This window comes from Crinia signifera, chromosome 7 (assembly GCF_055691185.1).
Source record: "Crinia signifera chromosome 7, ASM5569118v1, whole genome shotgun sequence".
Classification (NCBI taxonomy): domain Eukaryota; kingdom Metazoa; phylum Chordata; class Amphibia; order Anura; family Myobatrachidae; genus Crinia; species Crinia signifera.
The window spans coordinates 47,502,013-47,527,381 of record NC_139223.1 but is presented as its reverse complement, the minus strand read 5'-3'; the positions used below and the strand labels follow the sequence as shown (position 1 = coordinate 47,527,381).

The 25,369-nt window shown below is 46.0% G+C and overlaps 1 protein-coding gene across 4 annotated transcripts in view; it reads right to left on the bottom strand.

Moving 5' to 3' along the window:
• LOC146019438 (syntaxin-binding protein 4-like) overlaps positions 1–25,369 on the bottom strand; it is a 95,333-nt gene that overhangs the window by 25,820 nt on the left and 44,144 nt on the right. For 3 of the 4 annotated variants that reach the window (XM_083151974.1, XM_083151975.1, XM_083151976.1), the window contains exons 3-6: positions 13,276–13,371; positions 8,446–8,515; positions 7,339–7,413; positions 2,237–2,319 (exon numbers count right to left, since the gene is read on the bottom strand). In XM_083151974.1, coding sequence (XP_083008100.1) covers positions 2,237–2,319; positions 7,339–7,413; positions 8,446–8,515; positions 13,276–13,371 — 324 coding nt within the window. Of the gene's footprint in view, positions 1–2,236; positions 2,320–7,338; positions 7,414–8,445; positions 8,516–13,275; positions 13,372–25,369 lie in introns of those variants that run through there. The other variant, XM_083151978.1, reaches the window with a different exon arrangement.

Sequence of the window (25,369 nt, the reverse complement as noted above, 5' to 3'; positions counted from 1 at the left end):
CATTATCAATAATCAATCAGATATATAGATATGTCTTTCATTTTAACACCTACTCTCTCCCACACAAACAACCTTTGCCGGTTCACAGAGCAGAGTACCCGATGCTGCAAATCTTATATAAAGTGTGGGTGTTATCTGGGGGTATAATAAATTCTGAGGTGTTTCTGGGTTCCACAGGGGTGGGGATATTTATGATAGTCAGGGGGTTATGCTAATGAGTTGTTTGTCTGCTTGATGAAGGTTTGGGGTCTGTGGTCAGTCTCAATGGGGGAAGGTGGAGTATTGTGACATGTGGTTTGTCACAGCAGATTAAAGGTTTAGGTGTCACTAGACTGCCATGCATATTCAAACCAACGGCTTCCACAAAGGTTTAATGATGCATTAAACCAGCCCATTTGTTTCTGCCTACATTTGATTTGGTGCCACCCATGTAAGAGAACTTCTTGAAAAATTTTCCAGGGCCACATTTAGTTTCATCCTACCTATACGTCTCCACACGATTTTGGCTGCGGAGGATCTCATTTGCACGAGTCGCTGAATCACCACACGTGACATTGCTGCCATGGCCATTGCTGTGCAGCAGCAATTTCACGTGTGGTGATCGGACGATTCTGACTAATGAGATCCTCCACAGGCGAAATCGTGGCAGGGTTGGTGACAACGTGCACCTGCCCAGTAAGTGGCAAGTCCTTGATGCTCTCGTGTCCCACCTCATAACGCTGACACCACCGGAATATTGTGCACCATGTGACATACGCCAGGTACACAGTAGATGATATGCTCCGTGAGCGATTGTCGAACGATATCCCTTGAACTTCCCGGTATCCTGGACAAACCATATCGTGCATACACACTGAACAATATTGTTAAGTTTATATTTTTCAGTGACGTCATCTGGCTCCCACTCCTAACATGCGGTCATTGTTTTGAAAAATACATTTTCATGTCGAAAGCGTTGGTGTGTTTGTATTTTAAAGAACAGGTCCACATAGCCAGTTTCTAGTCTGCCTAAAGGTGAGCGTTTTCGGGTTCATTGTCACCGATGCTGCAGTCTTGGTACAAACTGTTTTCTATCCTATGTGATACCTGCAATTTTTACTGTGTACTTATTTGAGAACAAAAAGGAAAAAACTACCTTGGAACCAGGAGGAGTTATTTTAAAGAAACCTTTATATGCGGAGATACATCAAGTTTATGTATGCGATTGTGTGAGCACCTATTGTATTTTCTTTCTGTGGTGTATGTGAACGTTTTAAAGAAACCTTTATATGTTTCCGAACTTCTGTATGAATGTATGCTTCATGTAAGCACTTTCAAGTCTACACTGTGGTGATCCCGTAAGAGCAATAGATCAACAACACCTATAGGGGGAAGATTTGCATCCCTTTTGATGAACATTTTCAGTCCTAGACATACTACACTATATATATTATTTTTCCTCTTTTGTTATGTACTACCATTGAAAAACAAGGAGGGAACCTCGTAGAGAAGGACTTTAACAAGGACGAAGTTACCATACACTTTGGATATCAGGTGATAAGAGCGTTTAATGACGCCATCAACCTTTCTGTGTTTTGCAATTTTGTTTTAGGAGGTTTGGGGCCAGATTCTCTAAGCTTCAAAAGTGATAAAATGGAGAGTGATAAACAGCTAGCCAATCAGCTCCTACCTGCCATGTCACAGACTGTGTTTGAAAAATGTCAGACAGGAGCTGATTGGCTGGCTGTTTATCACTCTCCATTTTATCACTTTTGAAGCTTAGAGAATCTGGCCCTTGGCGACTTACATTTTTGATGGTCTTTATATAGCTGCTCTTGGCGCAGTTTCAAACCTGTCAACTTCTGTATATTGTGTATGGGGCTTTAGACTGAGTATACACCTAAAGATTTATGTCCAATCTGACTGGTTGGAACATAAATCTGGATATATAATGGTGCAAATGACAATTGATAATTTGCTCCCAAACACTGAAAAACAGACAAAGATGGTCAAAAAAATTGGTTATATCCAGGGTATAAAGTGGTCCTGGAGAGGTGGGGACTCATTTCCCCCTGCCACCTAATAACCCCCATTAGGCCGAGCCAGGGCCAGTGGTTTTTTCCAGTTGGGAGTTCCTTAGCCCCCACCTTTGTTCTTGTGCTATTATATGGTTGCAGAACTTGTACTATGTATATTTGGCATAGTAGGTGATTCATTATCCCATATACATTGCTGCAAGGTCTGGTGTCATACTCACTGCTGTGCATGATGGGAGAACTCCGGGAAGATTCAGAGTCACTGTGCTGGCTGCATTTCTCCAGCAGTTCGGAGAACTCCTTCCTATAACACAGAATAACAACCAACATATTTCATATAAATCATATATCTGATATCTATTCCTGGAATGAGTTGGATGAAAACTGTAATAACTGAAATAACCTTACATCAGGATAAATAAATCAATTACATAAAACAGCGGGTCCCAACCTGGGGTACTCATAACCCTGAGAGTACACTGCAGACCGGTTGGGGGGTACTTGAAAACAATATTGGTAATGGCGGAAGAAGAAGTCTCCCAAAGGCGAAAGAAGTCTCCCATTGCCATGGAGAATAACCATGTCTCCTTTTGCCAATCAGCAATCCACTGGGAGCTACCCGCGCTGTCCTCAGACATTAGCGATCATCTGCCCTGCGCTGACACGGGTGGAGGAAGCAGCGGCATTAATCCTACAGCTGTTAGCGGGATCCCTGGAGACAGTACACAGCCAGCGGCCAGACACAGAGGGACCCGATTCCAGACCACACACTACTCCTCCGCTATTCCTTAATATAAGCACACGCATACTCCACTTGAAAGTTCTGTGGATATTTCTAATTGAGAGGAGGGGGTACTCATAAATGAAAAGCCAATCAGGGGGTATGGCAGAGAAATGAAGGTGGGAAGACAAAAAACTGTGACCCAAAATCCATGGAATACCAACATTGATAACAAAAGGAAAATATTAAAACCATCTTGCATAGTAAAAGTGATTATAGAACTGAGCAAAAAGTATTTAGGGTATTAAAATTACTAGCAACACTCCCCCCCCCCCCCCCCCAAAAAAAAAAAAAAACCACTGGGCAGCCACCTCATGGGTGTGGTGGAGTAGCTGCTAAGCAGTTACTTGCAACCCACTGATATCTTAATGACTTCAAGATTTAAACTCGGCAATGCCAGGTACTTCAGCTAGATATATATATATCTGATATCTAATCTCAGATCTGGTGCCTGGTGAAGTAATAAAGCCAAGATAAAGTGGAAGATGATAACGCACCAGCCAACTCAGCTATGTTTGAAAAGTTTGACAGTTAAGAGTTGGTGCATTATCATCTTCCACTTTATCACTTCACCAGGTTTAACTCGTGCCAAGTAAATTTGTCAATATAGGTGTGAAAATTGCCCAGCAAACATTTGTATTCATCATATTGACCTGTAATGTTTTCCTTATATAGAAAATATAATTTTATTTTACAAATTTTTTATTTGAATTTATATAACATTTTTAGGCATTTTTAGTGGATATTTTGAAATTTCTCAGAGGGATGTTGGAACTAAAAGGTTTAATACATCAGCTCTAGCCTAATAATATCATTTAAATCATAGATTTTTTTTTTAATTCAAGCTGAATATAAGGGTGACCCAGTATTTTGTGGCGTTGGTCTCTTCTTATGCCGGCCTCAGTTTATACAGAAGCTAACAGAAAATATTCATGTGGTCCGTCTATATGGGAAGGGGTTAAAGATTTCTCTTTATTCCCTGTAGGTCAAGCACAGAGGATGTTTTTATTACATTACAATCACTGAGCAACAAATCTGTCAGCAGAATGGCCCTTGTAGAGCGGATTACACCCCAGGGGGTCTGACTCTGGACATCCCTACTTTATCCCATAATATGTCCTGCGGATAATGAAGGGGATGTCTGCTTCAGGATCCAAATTACTTCTTCTAAGAACGTCATCAAGCCTTGAGCAGTATTTAGCGTTGGTATCAAATATATAGATTTTTTTTTAAATTTTGATTTATAAACTTTAAAGAAACAAATAATGACAATTTGCTGGATGTCACAATATATTGTGGATATTTTGGTACGAGAGGCAAAGAAAACCAACAACAGTAAAACCAAATAACATTACAGTCTCATCGCTTAGAACCCCCTCAGAAAGGGGGTTCTAAGCGAATTTGTTCACAATTATCATCTAGTGTGGACACTCAATATCGTTAACGATGCACGCTCCCGCATGTCGTTAACGATGATTGGTGTGTTCTGTACATGCAGTTTGTTATACAGCCGAATTACCTGCATGTTTAGCAGGCCCAAGTGATGTGACGAATGATATCGGCGGCCGATATCGATCAGCGTGTAGGGACAATATCAGCTGCCCGCGGCTGATATGGTTAACTACATGGGCCGTGGCCTGCGTTGGATAGCGTGTATGGGGTTGTATTGGGGAAAGCATACAGATGGAGACCCTCTCTATTAGCCTCAGTGCTCGCTGGTGATCATTGGCTGAGAGGGACTCCATCAGACTGGGATGCACGAGCGTCTCACACACACACACGTGCCCCAGTCACTTGGCGGCGGAAACCATGCCAGTCACCTCTTCAGGGAGATGGGCAGGGTTAGGAGTGGGGAGGCGGCCGGGACCGGTGACGGGAGGTGGCGAACGGCAGCAGGAAGCTCCATCGGATAGGGGCACACGAGCATCTTGTGCGTGCGCACCCCCTTCCAACGGATGGCGGGGCCAGGCGGCTGGCGAGGGCTGGTGATCCTATCGCCAGCCCTCGCAACACTGACAGGTGCACCATCTGTATACAACTATCTCTTCAAATGTAAGGACACATAGTTTTGTCCATTTGAGAAGGAATTTGCCTTTGCGAGTGAACCAGAATAATGGCCCTAGTGTGTATGGGGCTTTTGAAGAGAAGCTTGTATTAAACAGCACAATTTTAGGTGTAGCCATAGACTTGCCAAGGAGCCAGCACAGGGGATGCTGCAACCGGTAAAGCCGCCCCTGCACAATTATTCATAGCCACCTATTAACAAAAAAACATAACTTGCCCCTCCTTCAAGTACAGCACCATTGCTCCTCATGCATACAGGGAATGGCTTTCAGCACTCTAATTGGTGGATAGCTACAACCATCCACCAATCAGCTTGCTGACAACCATTCACATCTGACTTTAGGCTGAGAGGCTGCCTCTCCGCTCTGATAGGGTGACCACCATCCGCCCCTGCTCGAAGGCGCCTAAAATTGCAGCTGCCTGGATTGCCTATAATTGAGATAATACTGCCGCAGAGTCAAGGACTCCTCCTCCCACCAGGACACAGATTATTCACCTAGTCAGCCAATGACTTGGCTAAGAGCTGGTCATGAGCCAGTGTGAGGGGGGGGGGGGGAGTTGTGGGTAGGCAATCCCTGCGAAGCTGCATGGTATGGCTATGGGTGTAGCAGAGTGAACTGGATGAACCAAATGATCCCCCTACTGAGACGCGTATCCTTCTGATGGGAGAGGACACATCTGGTCTCATGCCGTCAGGTCTCTCCTAGCAACAGATGCCAGCGTGTGTGGATGGCAAGAGCTAAATTAGGAGGACGTTCAATGGAAGGTTTCACACAAGACAAAATTCTGTAATAAAGTCCTATTTCTAGATCCTCCAATTCAAGGCATGATAAGTGGTGAGGAGGTATTGTCCTTGTGCTTATGCTTATTGTTCTGTACTTATTGAATGTCCTGTCCCTTTTGTCCTATGCCCATTGTCCTGTCCCTATTGTCCTATGTCCATTGTCCTGTGTTTGTGCCCATTGTCCTGTCACTATTGTTCTATGCATATTGTCCTGTCCCCATTGTCCTTTTGCCTATTGTCCTGTGCTTGTTCCTAATGTCCTGTCCCTATTGTTCTATGTCCATTGTCCTGTCCCTATTGTCCTATTTTGTGCAACGCGCCTAAGGTGCATGCTGTCTCTTTACTGGTTATACGGAATTTTTTTTTTTTAAAGGGCCTCCCCTTTCCAGTCTGCTGCCTTTCACTCTGTCATACCCCATCCCTCTGCTATGTTGACCCCACCCCCCCCCCCTCATTGTGGAAGACTGCTGGGGGCCCTTTTAAAATTTTGCTATGGGGCCCACAAAGCTCTAGTTATGCCCATGGCCCTGAGGTCTAGTTACCTAGAAACACAACCCGGGTAGCGACCAGGCCTGGACACAATGGGCAGCGCTGTATCTAGTCACAGTGCAAGGGAAGTCTGGTGGCAGCCCAGCATCTCGGAGGTTCCACTCCCCCCCCCCCCCCCCCCCCACCCTGATCATGAGGCAGAGAGTCCACATAAAACTGAAATTTAAAATGTAGTATTGTGTGTTTAGCCAATCACGTCACTTGACTGGTCCCCCATAGCCTCTTACAGGCCTATTACCACACTGTGGTGATGGACTGGGAGCAGGATTGATTAATGATGTCCTCCGTCTGTACATGCAGGAAGTTAGAGGACATTGTTAACGACCCACGGGAGCGCACATCGTAAATGATATAGTGCATACACACTAGACGATATGCACGATCAATAACATTTATTGTCTAGTGTGTACGCATCTATACAGGCAGGGTCCTCCTCCCTCTTCTGCTTTCATAGCACTCCAATAAAATCACAGAAAGTTCCGAATCCTCTAGCGCCCCAGCAATTGTCAATCTGAGACTCGTAGTTTAACAACTGCCATATGTTGCCTACACCTGATGTACTGTCTGCTGTAAGCTGCTGGTTTATTAGAATGGTGACCAAGGCCCACAGGCGTAACTCCAGAGAGGCAATTGGAGCAGGCTTGCAAAAACCTACTCAGCAAGTGCAGATGCCCGCCAGCAGTGATCCGGTCTGAATAACCCCCAATGACCCCAAGAAGCTTGCCAGATGTGCAACCTTAAGCCTGCACCTTCTTGCTCATGCGCAGCTCCCTGATGCACCTTTATCCTGCAGGTACAGGGTGACAGGGGGTGTTTCTGAGGGGTGTGATGGGGTTGCTAGGCAATGATGTCTGGAGATAGGGTTACCACCTCATCCCTTTAATTCCGGACACATTGATTACACAGGTTCTGTGGCTGGCTGACTTCAAGACTCCATTTCACCTGGTTTTAAACTGCCACAGAACCTGTGTAATTAATATATGTGTCCAGAATTAAAAGGATGAGGTGGTAACCCTATCGGGAGACCATGTCACTAAGTGCCATGTTATAGGTCCTGCCAATGTCAAGGCCCAAACCAATATGGGTTCTTTGACTAAAGTGTCAAATGAAAATGAAGGCATCACAAAAGAGAATCACTTGCCCACCTGGCTTCATCATCGCGGGCAATGAGGAGTCGCATGTAGCTGGTTGAAGATGCTGTCCGCAAAATGTCTACAGCCCTGTGGAGAAAGAGAGTGACAGAAATCAGTGATAGACAGTAATGCCCCATACACATTATACAATATGAGGCACTGAGGAATTTGCTAAGATATCGGACGTGCTGCGAAACGGATGATTTGCAGGTTAAACACTGAAGGATATCATTAACAATGGTTCGGTGGTCTATCTCATCCCCAAGGATCACTTAATACATCAGTGGATACCCATCAACCTTCCTCCTGGGACTGCAATGACCACCTGGTAATTGCTGCTGATCACTGGAGATGTCCCAGTCCAGGTTTTATATCCAGAGCTAATCTGCTAAAAAGGGGCTTTGACTTTAAGTTGTATATACTGTACATTTATATTTCAAATGTATTCCTGCACTTTTTAATGCCCATTGGCCAATTCTGGTGTTTTACTACTATGCACCTAATATAGGCCCTCATTCTGGCTGTCTCGCAAATCAGCTTTAGTTTTCTGCTTTGCAAGCCTTGTAGTGTCGCCCGCCAATCGCCACAGCTATTCACAGATTTTCCCCCGCACGCTGTGAATGGATGAATTGCATATACATCCATTCACAGCTTGTGTGGGTGCCCGAAATCATTCGATGGTAGCCGACCATCGAATGATTTCTGAAGCGCTCGCTAATCTAAAGTCACTCCCTGGTACCTTAGATTAGCACTGCAGGTGGGGCAGATGTAACATGTGCAGAGAGAATTAGATTTGGGTGGGTTATTTTTTTTCTGTGCAGGGTAAATACTGGCTGCTTTATTTTTACACTGCAATATAGATCTCACTTTGAAGTAAAACCCCACCCAAATCTAATTCTCTGTGCACAAGTTACATCTGCCCCACCTGCAGTGCACATGGTTTTGTCCATTTGAAAAGGAATTTGCCTTTGCGAGTGAACCAGAATAAGGGCCAATGTGCAACCATCAGCGCTGTGGATCTCACACACACACAGACACTGCCCGCCACCTGCAGTTTATGTGATACTGCATCATTACTGACAGACGCATGTACTGTATGTGCTGTGTACTATTACTTACCTGTCATTGGACACTCTCAGCAAACTCTCTCCATTCACCTCCAGAATCTGGTCCCCAGGCTGCAGCCGTCCTTAAAAAAATTATAAATGAATTTTGTTGCAGCACAGCCTATAACAGGAGGACATTGTTGCATGGAAGATATTATACACACTGGACCAAGCATCTGTCCTGTTCAGTAGAAGACAGAGCAGAGCAGGACAGGACAAGGAGCCTCTGGGTAGGGGAGAAGGCAACTGGGTCAAGAACACTAGACCGGAGAAGAAGCCCAGAATTAGACACTAGATCAGTGGAGGAGGAAATGTACATTAGGTTCGGACAAACAGAACATAAAGCAGATTGGGAGAAGATGCAGCTTGGTGGTTGGGTTGAGAAGAAAAGAATAAATGACTTGCAGTACTATTTGGCAGAGAAGAAGAGCAAGCTGACATGTGTGGTCCACACCACTTTAGTAATAAAGACACAGTTGTAATGGTAACAGTTTGTAGCCACTTTGAGATTAAGGTGGAGGCCAGAAATCCCAGGCTACCTGTACCATACACGGGTAACCCTTGAGGTCCATACACACTGGGCGACTATGCATACACACTGAGCGGCTTTCCCCCTGCCCGGCACCGACGGAGGGGAGAGGAAGGCATTGCATAGCGCAGCGCTATGCAAAGCCATCCTGAATGCCGCTCATCTGCTGGTATAACCAGCAGATGAGCGGCTTTCCCGGCGATGTTGCGGGAGCGCGTAGCAGCGCTCATCGCCGGGCCATACACACTGGGCGGCTTTGAGCTGAAAGCTGCTCAAACCTGCTGTTTGGAGCGACTTTCAGCTCAAAGTCACCCAGTGTGTATGGGCCTAAAGGCCCATACACACTAGAAGATTTTCATTTCAAAAGACTTTGCCAAAATCTCTGAAAGATATATCTGTCACCAAAAACATGGAAAAATGTTTTTCTTTTCTTTTTATGTATAAATGTAATAAATTACTTCAGTGGGGTTTATCTCCAAAATGTTTCATTATATCAATGCAACTGATGGGATGACAGCATTATAATTGCAGTTCACTGCATTTCGGGGGGATGACTGCATATGACATCAGAAACATGTTTTATATGCTTTAATACTTCATCTAGCGCTAGATTACTCCCACAAATAGTGCTAGGCCCAGCATATATGTATCTTAACATATAGGCAAACTGGGAAGTGGCTCTTGGCTCCACAATTCTAGGGGTCTCCAAGCTGGGGTGCGTGGAGGTCACGCAACCAGAGTGTTAAAGCAGGATGATATAATTGCCTCCCAGCCTGCAGTCAGTGAAAGGCTGTCAGGATTGTGATAGTGGGTGGCAGGAACTATGCATTAATTAGAGTGCTGGCACCCCTTCACTGTTGGGAGAGATGGTGCAGGACCGCAGGAGGGGTAAGTTAAAAAAAATTGTATTGGTTTCCATAAATGGGTGTGTCTAGGTCCCGCAGAGTATTGTTTTCCCAGGGCCTATAATGAAGTTAAACTGGCCCTGCATGTACGCTCGCTGTGTTCCGTTTTCTCAAATTAGCAATCCATGCTGAACTAGGCCCATAGTCCTAACATAATAAGACTAGTAAGAATCATATTTGTGGATTGTTCTCCGAAAAAAATACACTCACCTTAAAATAAATATTAGGGGCTCATTTATCAACTAGTGATACAACTCATGAATGAGATTTTTTTTTTGCTTGTGACAAATTGTGCTTGAATCAGCTCCTAACTGCCATCTGTTTGAAACATTTTTTGGGAACTGATTGGCTAGTGCACCATTTATCATACGCAGTGAGTTTTATCATTCACAACTAGCTTTATCACTTGTTGATAAATTGGCCCCTAGAATTGGAGATTGTGAAAAAGCTTTACAATAGGGGAGGCATCTAATACCGTGTTCTCACTGCCAGTGAGAAATACACGGCTTTCCCCCACGTTCTCACTGCAAGGCAAATTCCCCGGTGAAGAAGTTCTACCCGGTAATTTGCCTTTTAACACGGGTTTTTCTGCAGTGTGAACGGGTCAACCCGTGTCTGCATACCCGGATCTCAGACACGGGTAAAAAGAAGGGTTTTACCCATGTATGAGATCCGGGTATGTGACCCGTTCATACTGCAGAAAAACCCGTGTTAAAAGGCAAATTCCCGGGTCGACATGATAGACCCGGGAATTTGCCTGCAGTGAGAACTGGGTACAGGTTGAGTATCCCCTATCCGAAATGCTCGGGACCACGAGCATTCCGGATAGGGGAATTTTCCGGTTTTTAGAATAAATTTTTGTAGCCATACTTACCTGTCCCCTGAAGGTGTCCGGTGGTCCCTCGGTGTCCGCGCAGTCCCCGGGCGTCCACAGCAGGCCTCCGGCATCTTCTCCTGGTCTCCAGCGGTCCCAGGAATGCATTGCGCGAGTGTGCGCGCGCACCGGTGACGTCACCGGCGCGCGCGCACACTCGCGCAATGCATTCCTGGGACCGCTGGAGACCCTGGAGAAGATGCCGGAGGCCTGCTGTGGACGCCCTGGGACTTGGTAAGTATGAAAAGAGGGTTAGGGGGGGTTAAAAAAAAAAAAAAAAAAATTCGAATGATTCAAAAAACCACGGTTTTTGGAATAATTCGGATAGGGGATGCACGGATAGGGGATACTCAACCTGTATTACAATATTTAGTGATCAGCAAAATCAATAGTTTTATTCACACAGCAGAACACCTACAGCAGAACCACCAATATCAGAGGACACTTTTCATTCACCAGTTTGGCTTCTTTGTCATTTGTTGTGCTTGGTCTAATAAAGTGAAATCTGAAGACTTTCCTCTGTTATATAATTGAACAGACTAGTTCCTTGAATGAACTCACCCATAAAAATTTACAATATTGGATCCTTGCTGCCACAACTATTATTCATTAAAAATTCTTATAGAGAAATAAAACATTAATTACTTATTTTACAATTCCAAGTTTACTGCACATGGGATACGGTCATTAGGTCTACAGCAACTAGGTCGACAAACATTGAGTCGACACAGCAAGGTTGCCATGGGTTTAGGTCAACATGGGTCAAGGTTAAAATGTGTCTAGGTTGACAGGTCATTAGGTCGACACAAGCATTAAGTCGACATGGGCAAGGTTGACAGTCAGAAGGTCGACATGGGTTTTTTCACTGCTTTTTGAGCCGACATGTGCCGACAGGTGGTATTTCATGCCCTACAATCCAATTGGGGAGTGGCGGGAGAATAAAATAGTGTGCCCAGCGTAGCGAGGCTTCGCTCGCAAAGCAAGGGGATGCGGTGCACTTCAAATTGTGTCCATGTCGACTGTTGACATACAGTGAAAAACCCCATTTCGACCTTTTGACTGCCGACCTTGCCCATGTCGACCTAATGCTTGTGTTGACCTAATGTCTTGTCGACCTAGACACATGTCGACCTTGACCCATGTTGACCTAGACCCATGTCGACCTAGACCCATGTCGACCTAGACCCATGTCGACCTTGTTGCCTGTCGACCTAGTGGTGACGACCCAATGCTTATTGACCTAGTTGTTGTAGACCTAACAACCCACACCCCTGCACATCTGGGCTTTAAAAGGACATTGGAAATGAGAACACTCAGTTATTGGAGCCTTATTTGGCGCACACCCCAAGCGGCAAGGAATTAATTAGTTGACATCCGGCTTAAGTTCTTAAGCAGGATGGCACCAAATGAATTTCTGTCTGGGCGGCCTCAAGCAGGACTTCCAATCTATTCCCATCCAAGAAATAAAAATGTACTTGTATATCTGTATACATTTTAGCACAAATCACAGAACAAGTTCTGGCCACAGGATTGAAAAGTAACTAGAATATTACTGGTAATAATGCCCCAAAGCCTTGATTAATACTGAAATGAAAACATCATTTTAAAAGTATTTTGTATGGAATTTGATGAATGATCATTTCGTTTTAATGAATATATTAAAAGAAAATGAGTGCAGCTTCTTTCCAGTATAATCAGATACCAACAGAACCCAGTGTTCTTCATGCTGTCTTACTAATGCTTCTAGACGTTGGGGGCGTGGGGCGGCGGCTGATAGTCGCGCCCATGGGAACGCCCAGCGCTTCATGGACGTTCCCATGAAAACACTGGGCTTTCCCATGGAAATCGCCCGGTGACGTGGGTGCTGGGGTGGCCATCTGACATCATTGCCCACTTCCTTCTGAATGGCCATCGAATGATGTGGGTGTTCTCCCAAAGCCTGCCAATGGATGTTTATGTAAAACACCCATGCACAGTCTGTTGGAGCATACGCGAAGTGTGAGGGAGGGGGGGCACCCGGCATTTGCAGGGTGGTGTCTGGTGGACTTGCGAATCAACCAGAATTATTTGCAACAGAAACTGTTGGGTGGATGGAAATGTAATGGCTGATGAGGAGTAAAAGACTATGGGCCAGATGCACTAAGCTTCAAAAGGGATAAAATGTAGAGTGATAAACAGCCAGCCAATCAGCTACTACCTGCCATGTCACAGGCTATTTTTGAAAAATGACAGGAGCTAATTGGTTGGCTGACACTAGAGAGGCTACAATTTGGACACAGAGGAGGGATTATAGAACCATGTAGGGAAAAAGACAGAGAGAGCTGGAACAGAATCTGTTAGCTGGTAGAAACAGTACACACGGGCACAGAAGGCAAAGTAACAAGCGTGGAAGGTAGTGGTACAGTTTATCCCACTTATAGAGGAGCATACAGAGACAAGACTGAGGCCATGCAAGCAAAGGAGAGGGTTTATATCTGACTGAAGAAAAACTTTGCTGGGTCAAGGAAACCCCAATACGGTGCAGGCAGGACTTACCATCAGAATAGGCCACTCCGCCAGGAAGGATTCTCTTCACATAAACCCCATATTCCTCTCTGCTGAACTCACGTAGTCCTCCAATTACCTTAATACCTGTAATACAAAGTCCCACATTCAGAAATGGAAGATAAAATGAGTCAGGCTTTGGTAATATCATCTTAATTACTTTCAGAAGTGTTAAAATATATTTTTTCCTCCTATGGAAAAAATTCATGGTACTCGTCTGAAGTTACAAGTACAGTAGATACAAGAGTTATAGCAGGTTCCGTGCGTTGGGCAAAACTAAACTTCAGATGATTACTTTATTCATTCCTGAAATTATTTCACTGATTTATTGCTTTTAGAACTATTTTTGAAGACTAAAATATTAGCACCCCTCCGTACAAAAATGCTTATACTAGTTACTGTTTATTAGCATACAGGCTGCGCGATCAGTGCTTGAGTGACGTCACTGGTAACTATTGAACTGACGGGCGACATTCTCGGAGCTCGAGTGACATTCATTCAATTTCATTTTTGAAAACTGAATTTTAACCATTGTTTTTCACACAAAAAAAAGTGTCATTTAAAAAAATAGTAATAATTGAATAAATCGAAATTGAATATAAATAGGAAATACTGAAAAAAGAGGTAGGGGATATAACAGAAGTAGATAGTAGATAAGGGATATAATATAGTAGAAACCCTGTTCAAAAGGCTAAAAACCAAGAAAGGCCGCAGGCCCTGACGGAGTGTCCCCATCTACCCTAAATACCTGTGCAGCGCAGCTCGCCCCCATCTTCGCTGCAATCTTCATTGCCTCATTGGAAACGTGTATAGTCCCTGCCTGCTTTAAACGCTCAATCATTGTTCCGGTGCCCGAGAAGGCACCTGCGAAAGACTTTATCCGAATGTCAACATAGTCAACCATAGTCACGCTTAGAGAGCTTCATCAGGACTCCCTGTCAGCATCTGTTGTGACTCCCTCATTCCCCTCCCCACATACCAATGTGTAAATATTTGTGAAACTGTAATTCAGCCTGAGCCGCAGTACAGCACGTGCGCCAGTCTCCACTGGGCACGCGCCAGAGGTCGCGTTGTGTGGCGTCCACACCGAGATACACTGATCCTCGTGACAGATTTGAGACTGCTGGCGCTCATCTCATGCGCCTCAGCCCAGTCTGTCATACAGCGGGCGGCAGCAGGAACTGTGTGCGCCTAGGAGGTAGCGGTAAGGCGAACTGACTGTGAAGTGAGAGATCACGTCAGAAGCCTGATACCGCACCCGGGCACAGGTTTGAACTGCCCACCCACCTGCTACCCGCCATTGTTATATTTGCGGATTATTAAAATATCCAATACCCCACTGATAAGGGTATAATCCCTACATTGGATATTTACGGCCAGGCTGACAGCTAAGTCTGCTCCCACACCTGTCACTAACAATTATTATTACATAAACCAGTGGGTGCATGACACAATAAAACACCATACTGATATTAGTGGGAGATCAGAAAGGGGAGAATACAGAGTTTGGGTATATTATCCCTTTTAAAATCACTTTGTGTTGTGTGATTTGTGTGTCTAATACTTCGCTACATTTTTTTACAATATAACTAATAAAGGTTAAATTTTAAATGAATCATTCTTCAGGTGCATCACCCAGCGACACACCTTTCTCTTTTTTGTAAATTTGTGTCTTTTGGTGTCCAGTGATAGCACACCCTCTCTCATCTAAGAAATATTTCAGAAAATAATATATGAGGGTCCGCTAACAAAATTTTAACTTTATATATCCCTGTGCGACCTTTTCACCCCCTTTTTCCAATAAGGACCGTGAGAAGCTTCTTTCCAATAGCTATCTGCCAATTAAACAATCTATGACAATCTAATGCTAATAGTAACGTCCAACTGTGCTTGTCTAACTATGCTTATCATTGAAACGTAAAACACCCACTGTATGTATGCGAAAAAGTTGTATGTCTCGCCTCCCGTTGTGTTTCCCTTGCTTGTAGCTGCACCGTAATCCGCAAAAAAATCCCTGTATACGCTAGTATACATGGCCAATAAAGTTGATTCTGATTCTGATGTCACATGCCAGATTCTGATAGTTTATTGGCAGCATCAGTTAAAATAAATAACAGAATCGCTTTACAATAATTACAAATAGTTGAATATTATAAATGATTTATTTCAATGTTTGTTATTGTTTTGTTTCCGATTTACCGAATGATGTAACCAGTAAATTCTATTTCCATTTCCTCTTTCTAGGTTATTTTTATAATACCTGCTCTTATGCTGATTTCCTATATCCCATTTTCATTCTTCTAACACTGGCTCAATTGAAATAATGGTTTCATGTTTCCCAAACAATCCCACAAATCCTCTTAGGCCCTGGGTGCTGCCAGTCAGTAATCCTGATTACAGCTAGGGGTGATTGCCTTATCCCATGGGCACCAGAAACGCCAGATCATGTCTATGGCACAGAGGAGCCCGATGTACAGGTGTCACTCATTCTAGCCTCTTATCCTCTAGGTTTAGCTTAATCCTTTATGGTTATCTTGTATTGATGGTATCCAGTCCGTGGGCCGACAATGTCTAGGTCAACAACAACAAAAAACTGTGAAAAACTCATGTCAACGTTTTCAGTGTTGACTATGTCCATGTCAACCTTATGCTTGTGTCAACATTCTGTCAATGTCGACCTGTGGTATGTCCACCACTTTTAGGTGTCGACCATTAGTGCACTGGAAAAAAGGGGGGGTTTGAGACCGCACTCGCTAGGAAGCATGCAACAGGTGTAGTTAAAACATTTATTATGAATAATACATATAAAAAAAGTATGATAAAATGGTACTCTTTACCTAGCACGGCGCCCACGATTTTGATCGTGGGCATCGCAGGTAAAAAAATTGCGGGTATCGCGGGCATTGAATGCACTAAAAATCGGGTGCGACGCGACTGACGCGATGCCCGCGATTTCCGATAGGGAACAATGTTAAATTTCTCAATTGACCCGATTTTACTGTTCAATGCCTCAATTGACACGATTTTTCCATAGGAAACAATGTTAAATGGCCCACAGAGGCCAAATAGCCACCCTGAAGTGTGAAATGGCCCCCACAATTGGTAACGACACGCCACGATCAACGTCAACCCGAAGCGTGGCGAGCACAGCGAGCCCGCGAGGGGCGGCGGTACGCGTCCTACGACCTTTTCATACCTCCACTATCCACGTCGGCGTGGAGTTGAGAATAGTATAGTGTGGCGAGCGAAGCGAGCCACCGAGCCCGAAGCGTGGCGAGCGCAGCGAGCCCCGCGAGGGGACGTGGATACCTTCACTGGTAAACGCGTCCCTTCGCGGGCGTCACAGGTATCCGCTGCGCTCGCCGCGCTTCGGGCTCGGTGGCTCGCTGCGCTCGCCACACTATTCTATACTCAACTCCACGCCGACGTGGATAGTGGGGGTATGAAAAGGTCGTAGGACGCGTACCGCCGCCCCTCGTGGGGCTCGCTACGCTCGCCACACTTCAGGGTTCACGTTGATCGTGGGGTGGCGTTAACAATTGTGGGGGCCATTTCTCACTTCAGGGTGGCTATTTGGCCTCTGTGGGCCAGTTAACATTGTTTCCTATGGAAAAATCGTGTCAATTGAGGCATTGAACAGTAAAATCGGGTCAATTGAGATATTTCACATTGTTCCCTATGGGAAATCGCGGGCATCGCGTCGGTCGCGTCGCACCCGATTTTTTAGTGCATTCAATTCCCGCGATGACCGCGATGGGCGCCGTGCTAGGTAAAGAGTACCGATAAAATAAATAAATTAAAAAGATTGGGGGTACCACAAGTTAATGCAGAGAGCAGGGATATTCACCCACAGTCCAGCCGTAGTAGTGTCCGTTATCCGTTCCTATAATGTCTCCAGATAATCGTCCTATGTAGGGATGCCAAAGGTGTTTGTACTGGGAGAGATGTAGGTCTCCAAACCAGGGAGCTCCTGATGTTGCGGGGTGCTCTACCTGGTGGGCTTGATGGTGGTGCCACTTGGTTCCTGGGAGAGGATTGATTCTGGAGACTGGTCCGGTTTCAGGGTGATAAAAACGTGGGGCGTCTGTAGAGTAGGGGTGTCCCTGCTCCCCTTCACCAACGCGTTTCGCAATAAGCTTTGTCAAGGTGATACCTGGGGTGTTCACTGTAGGCATACCTCCCAACTTATGAAGTTGGGAGGTCGGGACGTTCGCACGGCGAAGCCGCGCGGGCTCCCGAAAAGGGGGCGTGGCCTCGAGAAAATGGGGCGTGGCCTCACGGGGTGACACGAACTCCGGCCACGCCCCCGTTTACGCCGCTCGTCGGCGCTGAATAGATGCTGTGCGCATGCGCACAGCATCTATTCTCGACAAGCTGGGGGGGCTCCCAACTGTCCCCCCCACCGCGGGACAATGGCGGCCCCGGGCGGGACGCGGGAACGTCCCCGAATATCGGGACGTTCCCGCGGAAATCGTGACAGTTGGGAGGTATGCTGTAGGAGTTATATACCCTCTATGGGAGGAGGAAGCCATTTGCACCTGTTGCATGTTGAAAAAGGGAGGGAGAGAGAAAAATGTCATAGATTTTGAATTTTTGCAGTTTTCACTCAGGGGGACAGATGGGGTTGTTTCCATAGTAAAGGGGAGTAGGTCCAGACATATATTACCCTTATGTTTTTGGAGCTCAGTAATGTTTTTATTACATATAGGGCAGTATTCAATGTGAATACTGGCGACGTGCAGCGAATCCTGTTTAGGATTCGCTGCACATTCGCCACTGCTCGCTGCGTTCCGGAGCCTCGCCGGCTCCGGTATTCAACGAGTCAGGGGCTCGCTGCCCCTGACTGGCGAATTTGAGCTCCTGCGGCGGACGCCACAGGGAGCCTGAGGACGGCGGCAGGCAGGGAGATGGAAGTCTCCCTGCCTGCCCCAGAACGTTTGTGGGGGGGAGGTGGGCTCCCCGGGAGCCAGGCAGCACAGGCTGCCCCCGGGAGAGCCAGCAGGGGACCGGGTATATTCACTACAACCGATCATGCATATGTAATGATCGGGTGAAGTGAATATATGAATATCTAATGAGCAGCTCGGCTCCGGCCCCCTGCTGGCTGCTCTGTGTAAAAAAAAAAAATTAATATATATTCATGTGCTTACAGCACATGAATACAAATAGCAGAAAAAAAAAATCTGGAATAAAATTCCAGATTTTTTTACACCAATTGTAAAAAACAAAACACTTTATTTTAAAAGTTCACCTTCCACTTCACCATAAAAAGATAGCGATTGCTACTCGGTGAATCATGGCGAAAAAAACCTTCAAATGTATTCGCCATCTGGTCATTGAATAGGGTGATTCACCGTTTTAGTCAGAAATTCGCCTTACAGCACAAAATCGCCATAAAAATCTGGCGAATCAGCCTCATTGAATACCGCCCATAGTATTTAGCATAGTGTCTAAATCACTGTGTTCAGTTCTACGGCTTCGTTTAGTCCCCCTGGGTGTATGGAATCCATTTTGTACATCCAGTACACCTCTTGTCTGCATAAGGTTTTATACCTATCCCCTCCACGTGCAGTTCTTGTGACCAGAGGCGTAACTAGAACGATGTGGGCCCCATAGCAAAATCTTGGACGGGCCCCCCCCCCCATGTGGGGCGAGGGGGGGGGGGCCGTCCAAGATTTTGCTATGTGACAGAAGAAAGAGGGAGAGAGGGTGTCAGGAGAGAAACAGTGACGGGTAGAGTTGGGGAGATAGACTGTCAGAGAGGGTGCAGGGAAGAGACAGGGCTAGAGAGAGAGCACAGGTGTGAGAGAGAGAGGGGAGGGGGGGAGGAGAGAGAGAGAGGGGGGGGGAGAGAGAGAGAGAGAGGGGGGGAGAGAGAGAGAGAGAGGGGGGGGAGAGAGAGAGAGGGGGGGAGGAGAGAGAGGGAGAGAGAGAGAGAGAGAGAGAGAGAGAGAGAGAGAGAGAGAGAGAGAGAGAGAGGAAGCATGGGTAGGAGAGAGTGGAGACGACTAGGGGCAGAGAGACAGGTGGAGTGAGTGTTTGGGCTAAGAGAAAGATGTGCAGTAGGAAAAAGAGCAGGGAAGAAAGAGGGGGGAGAGAGCACGACTGGCACCCCCACCCCTATAGATGGCTCTACATAACTGCTACCAACCCCCCACTACTTACAGGTGCCGCTGTGCGCTGTGTAACCCCCCCCCCCCCCGGGCAGATGACGGTACCTCTGGCAACATGGTGTGTTTTCTACACCAAGTCTTCACCCTGCCGGGTCTCCGCATCGTCTGGGTTCCACAGCACGCCACCTGATCAGCGCCGTGCCGGGTCTCTGTGTCCTGCTGAGCCAGGAGCTGCACTCGCGCTGGGTCTCCCGAGTCTTGGTTCACAGCCGCGCTGGTCTGTACACCTCACATCACTTCAGCGCCAGAAACTATGCACAGTCGCGCTGGGGCTGTTCACTTATAGAGAGTGACGTTAAGCGCCGGCCAGGACAGACTAGCTGGAGTCTGGACTACCGCTTTTACAGTGCTGCGCTGTCCCTGAGACACGGGACAGCGGCACTGTCAGCCTGCCGCAGCATTACTTTAAAAATTGAAAGGGTGCAGGGGATGTTTGCTTAGCCCGGGCCCCGCCAGCCGCCGGGCCCCATAGCAACTGCATCCCCTGCACCCTCTATTGTTACGCCACTGCTTGTGACGTGTTCCAGGCCTACTAGCCTAAGGCTCTTGGGATCTCCTCCATGGTGTTCATGGAAGTGATGGGAGACACTGTGCGTCTGGATGTGTTTCATTATGTTCCGTCTATGTTCCAGGAAACGGATTTTGATTTTCCTTGTGGTACGCCCTATATAGAAGAGTTTGCACTCACAAGTTAGCATATAGATGGTGTAGCTGGTATTACAATTGATGAAACTATCAATCTTTATACTAGTGCCTTCTTTATCTTCTATAGAGGGGCACGCCCTGAGTTCGATGTATTAGCATGTTATGCATCTTGATGAACCGCACCTGAAGAAACCTTTTGGTTGGCCTCCAAGCCAAGTACTTGGGCCATCCTCCTCAGGTGTGGTTGCTATTGATTTCAGGAAACTGGGAGCTAGAGAATTTTTTATGGTCTTATTTTTCTTAAACACGAACAGTGGTTTTGGTGGAATTACATCTACTAAAAGGTGGTCTTGTTTGAGTATTTTGTAATTTTTTCCAATTATTTTCTTAATTTCATTTGAATGACTGTTATACGTTGATATGAATGTAATGTGTTGATTCTTTTCCATGGGTTGTTTGGGTTTAGTTTGTAATAGTGTTTCCCTATCTAGGGATAACACCTCCTCATAGGCTTTTGTTATTATTTCCTCTGGATACCCTCTCTGTGCAAATGAATTGAGCATGTCTTTTGCTTGTTTTTCAAATGTTTCTTTGTTAGTGCAATTGCGGTATAGCCGCATTATTTGGCCCTTAGGAATCCCTTTTTTCCAGGGTGGGTAATGGGCTGCATGTAATGAAAAATGCAAAAATTCTAAATCTATGACATTTTTCTCTCTCCCTCCCTTTTAGAGTGTCATCATTTTTTTTTTTTTATATATTTACTGTCAATGAATTTTTATCTACTGTGTAACATCACCTAATATTGCTTACCCCAATTTTCGATAGTATATGTGTATTGTTCTATGTATCTGGCAACTGACCTTGACTTATATCCGCTCATTTGCATATCTCCGCCCATGTTTATATATGTATATAAGCTAATGCATCGGTATATTACAATGAAATACCTATGATAAACATCTTTCATAATCATAAATCAGTCCTGTTATAAACCACCAAAATGTATTAGATATGTTAATATTTTTCTATGTCCTATATATAACTGTAAAACCGCATGTGCGCTCCATTAATAATAAAAAGCACAACCACACTAAAGTGAACACAGGAACCAGCATTACATGAGTAACAAATTCCCAGTAATAGGGAACACTAATATATGCAGCACCCGCTCCCTGAGTATGCAGAGAGTCCGGGGAAACAGCCAGCTACAATGTAGTATACCCGGAAGTATAGATTCGGCCATCTTTAAAAAGGGCAAAAATCGCCCTCACAATAGATATCCTACATACATTGGTGGAACGCATATGCGGTTCACCAACCAGGAAGTGACGTCACCGGATGTCCGGAAACGGGTCTCTACAGAAATGTATGTTTTATTCAATTCTCTGTGCTTTATAATGCTTGTTTTTTAAACCAGAAGGTATAGGAAGGTTTAGTTTTGTCTCCTATTAACAGAAATATAAGGATAGATAAATAATGTTGTAGTAACAGAAACTTTACAATCAACATGCAACAGGTGCAAATGGCTTCCTCCTCCCATAGAGGGTATATAACTCCTACAGTGAACACCCCAGGTATCACCTTGACAAAGCTTATTGTGAAACGCGTTGGTGAAGGGGAGCCGGGACACCCCTACTCTACAGACGCCCCACGTTTTTATCACCCTGAAACCGGACCAGTCTCCAGAATCAATCCTCTCCCAGGAACCAAGCGGCACCACCATCAAGCCCACCAGGTAGAGCACCTCGCTCCATCAGGAGCTCCCTGGTCAGGAGAGTTACATCTCTCCCACAAAGGAATCAAGTGGCAATAACATCAAGCCCACCAGGTAGAGCACCCGGCAACATCAGGAGCTCCCTGGTTTGGAGACCTACATCTCTCCCAGTACAAACACCTTTGGCATCCCTACATAGGATGATTATCTGGAGACATTATAGGAACGGATAAAGGACACTACTACGGCTGGACTGTGGGTGAATATCCCTGCTCTCTGCATTTACTTGCGGTACCCCCAATCTTTTTAATTGATTTATTTTATCATACTTTTTTTTATATGTATTATTCATAATAAATGTTTTAACTACACCTGTTGCATGCTTCCTAGCGAGCGCGGTCTCAAACCCCCCCTTTTTTCCAGTGTACCATTCCTTGGGTCAGACTTCCCAAGTCCCGAGACCGCAGCTCCAGCAAAACAACTCCGCTCAGGCGCCCCTCAGGCCACTCATTGTGACCTACCTTTTCTCTGTCGACCATTAGTGGTCAACCTAGTGACTGTTGACCTATACATTGTCGACCCCTATACCATAACTGCTTTGGGATAAGGTCATTAGGTCAACATGCATTGGGTCGACCACAGGCATTAGGTCGACACCTGGCATATGTCGACATGGCTAACGTCGACAGGGTTGGACGGTCGACACAAGCAAGTCGACAATGGCAAGGTTGACAGTAAAGGTTTTTCACATGTTTTTTTTTAGCCGACAGGCGGTATTTCATGCCCTACCATCCACTAGGGCATGGAGGGAGAATATAATAGTGTGCCCAAAGAATAGCGAGCGCGGAGAGCCATGCGAGGGGACGCGGTACACTTTGATGGTATCCATGTTGACTATGTTGACATTCGGATAAAAAAAAACTTGAAAAACTACAGACTTTTGTTATGTTTGACTTGCATTGCCACACCTCTTCTCATGTTTGTATTTGCTTATGCTGGTTTTTCTATAATATCTATAAAAATACTATTTACTTACATGAACTTTAGAGGAGAAGTATTATCCGCCTCCCTGGTGCGCAAAGCGACTTTGAGGAATCGCAAATTATGGTTCCTTTTTTATTTGTGTAATGGGGCAAAGGAGGCCTTGCCTCCCAGATTTGGCCACGTCCCTGTATATTCCCAGCCCATGGAGTGTCTCCGCGTCCCTGATTTAATTCACTCTACTTTTCATAGAGTTCGTTTTGAAACCATTTTGTCATATTTAGCCTACTTGTTTACTACTGTTATAGTACATGGTCATACTCATTTACAGTATTGGACAAAGGTTTTAGGCAGGCGTAAAAAAAAATGCTTTCAAAAATAGAAGTGTTAATAGTTTATTTTTATCAGTTAAAAATTCAAAGTGAAATAACAAAAGATAAATCTACAGTAAATCAAATCAATATTTGGTGTGACCCCCCCCCCCCCCCTTGCCTAAAGAACAGCATCAATTCTTCTAGGTACACTTGTACAAAGTTTTCGAAGGAACCCGGCAAGGATATACCGACTGATATTGAGATCATGGCTCTGTTGGGGCCTTATCATCAATTCCAGGACTCCTACGCTGAAGATAGTTCTTAATTAACATTGGCTGTATGCAGGGCTGCCAAGAGAAATCCTGGGCCCAGGTACAACAGCGTCACTGGGCCCCCCTGGAGTGGCAAGTGACAGAAAAGAGGTGTGGCCTCTAAAGGATATAGGGGTGTGTACCACACCATATACCCTTTATGCAACACAATAGTAGACCCCTTATACTTGCCCCTTACACATTATGCTATACAGAATGAGCCAAAATTTACATGGAATGTCTTAAAATTCACATTATGCCACATGGAATGACACAAAATTCAAATTATTCCACACAGATTGAGGCAAGATTCAGGTAGAGTGAGAGAAATGGTGGGGATGCAGGGAGAGAGATGGCAGGGACAAAGGTGCATAGAGCGGGATGGCGGGATGCAGGGACAGAGACGGTGGTGACGAAGGGCCAGATGGTGGGGACAGAGATGGTGGGGACGCAGGGACAGAGACAAAGTAGGTCTAGAAGATAATTTGTATGTAAGGGATGGCAACAGAAATCTTGGGGCCGGTACACCAATATCACTGGGATTGAAAAATGCTGAAACCCGGTATTCCCGGGATTGTCATCCCTAAAAGAAAATTGCCCCCTGTGCCCCCACACTGACTTGCTGCGGAGGGGGGCAGGCGGCCGCAGTGCAGAGGCAGGTGTCGGGTAGACATGTGCGACGTGGGAGGCCTGGTGGCGAGTAGGTTCTGGCGTAGGGTATGATGTGGGAGGCCCGGCGGTGAGCAGGTTCCGGTGTCGGGTATGATGTGGGAGGCCCGGCGGCAAGCAGGTTCCGGCACTGGTGGTCAGCGCTGCGGCCTGCGCAGCATGACCTATGACCGAATCACACAGCGCAGGCCGCACGCCAGGTCGGGAACAGCCGGGCAGTGTCTGAGCGAGTGCTCAGAAGCTGCCCGGCATTAGACTGCACATGCAGATGCGTGAGTTGGTGCTTGGACACAGCTAACCCCATGCCTGCTCTCCTAGTCTAGTGGTCTCCAACCTAAAATTTGAACAATGCCCCTAATACTATGCCGCACACCGTAATGCCCCAGCGAAATATGCTGCACACTGTAATGCCCAATACATTATGCCACACACCGCCATTTCTCTGAAACATGATGCAGCACACCATAATGCCTGATACTATGCTGCACACTGTAATGCCCCTGACACATTATGCCACACATTGCAATACCCCTCACACCTAATGCATATCTCCCAACTACAGCAGTGGAGAAAGGAATATATGTGCTTGCCGCAGGCACGCGTCAAAAATTGCCAGGGGTTATTGCTTGTTGCCAACAGGTTTATATTTGTTCCCAGGGGTTAATGCTCATTGCCAAGGGGGGTTAATGTACGTTGCCAGGGGTTCTTGCTTGTTGCCAAGGGGGGGTTAATGTCCATTGCCAGGGGTTCTTGCTCATTGCCAAGGGGTTTGTAAATGTTGCCAAGGGGTTAATATTTTTTGCCTGGGGTTCTTGCTCGTTGCCAAGGGAGGTTTATTTCCATTGCCAGGGGTTCTAGCTCGTTGCAAAGGGGTTAATATGTGCCCGGCCACCCGCCCGTCAGCTGCTGCTGCCCCCTGCTTTACCCTGCCTTCCCCTGCGCACAGAGAGACAGACGCTAGAAGTCATTTTTCACTTCCAGCGTCTCTGACAGGAAGCACAGCTCTGCAGCGTTACCAGGAAGTGCAGAGCTGTGCTTCCTGTCAGACGCTAGAGGTGAACTATGACTTCTAGCGTCTGTCTCTCCGTGTGCAGGGGAAGGACAGACAGGGGAAGGCAGGGGCAGCCGCAGCTGACGGGCGGGTGGCCGGACACATGGGCGGGCGTGCGGACAGGTCCTTGTCCTCCCCACGCACCCGCAGCCCAAAAAATATATTTTAAAGTGTGTGTCCGGACCCGGGCCCCCCTGGCAGGCCCGGGCCCAGGTAAAATGTACCCT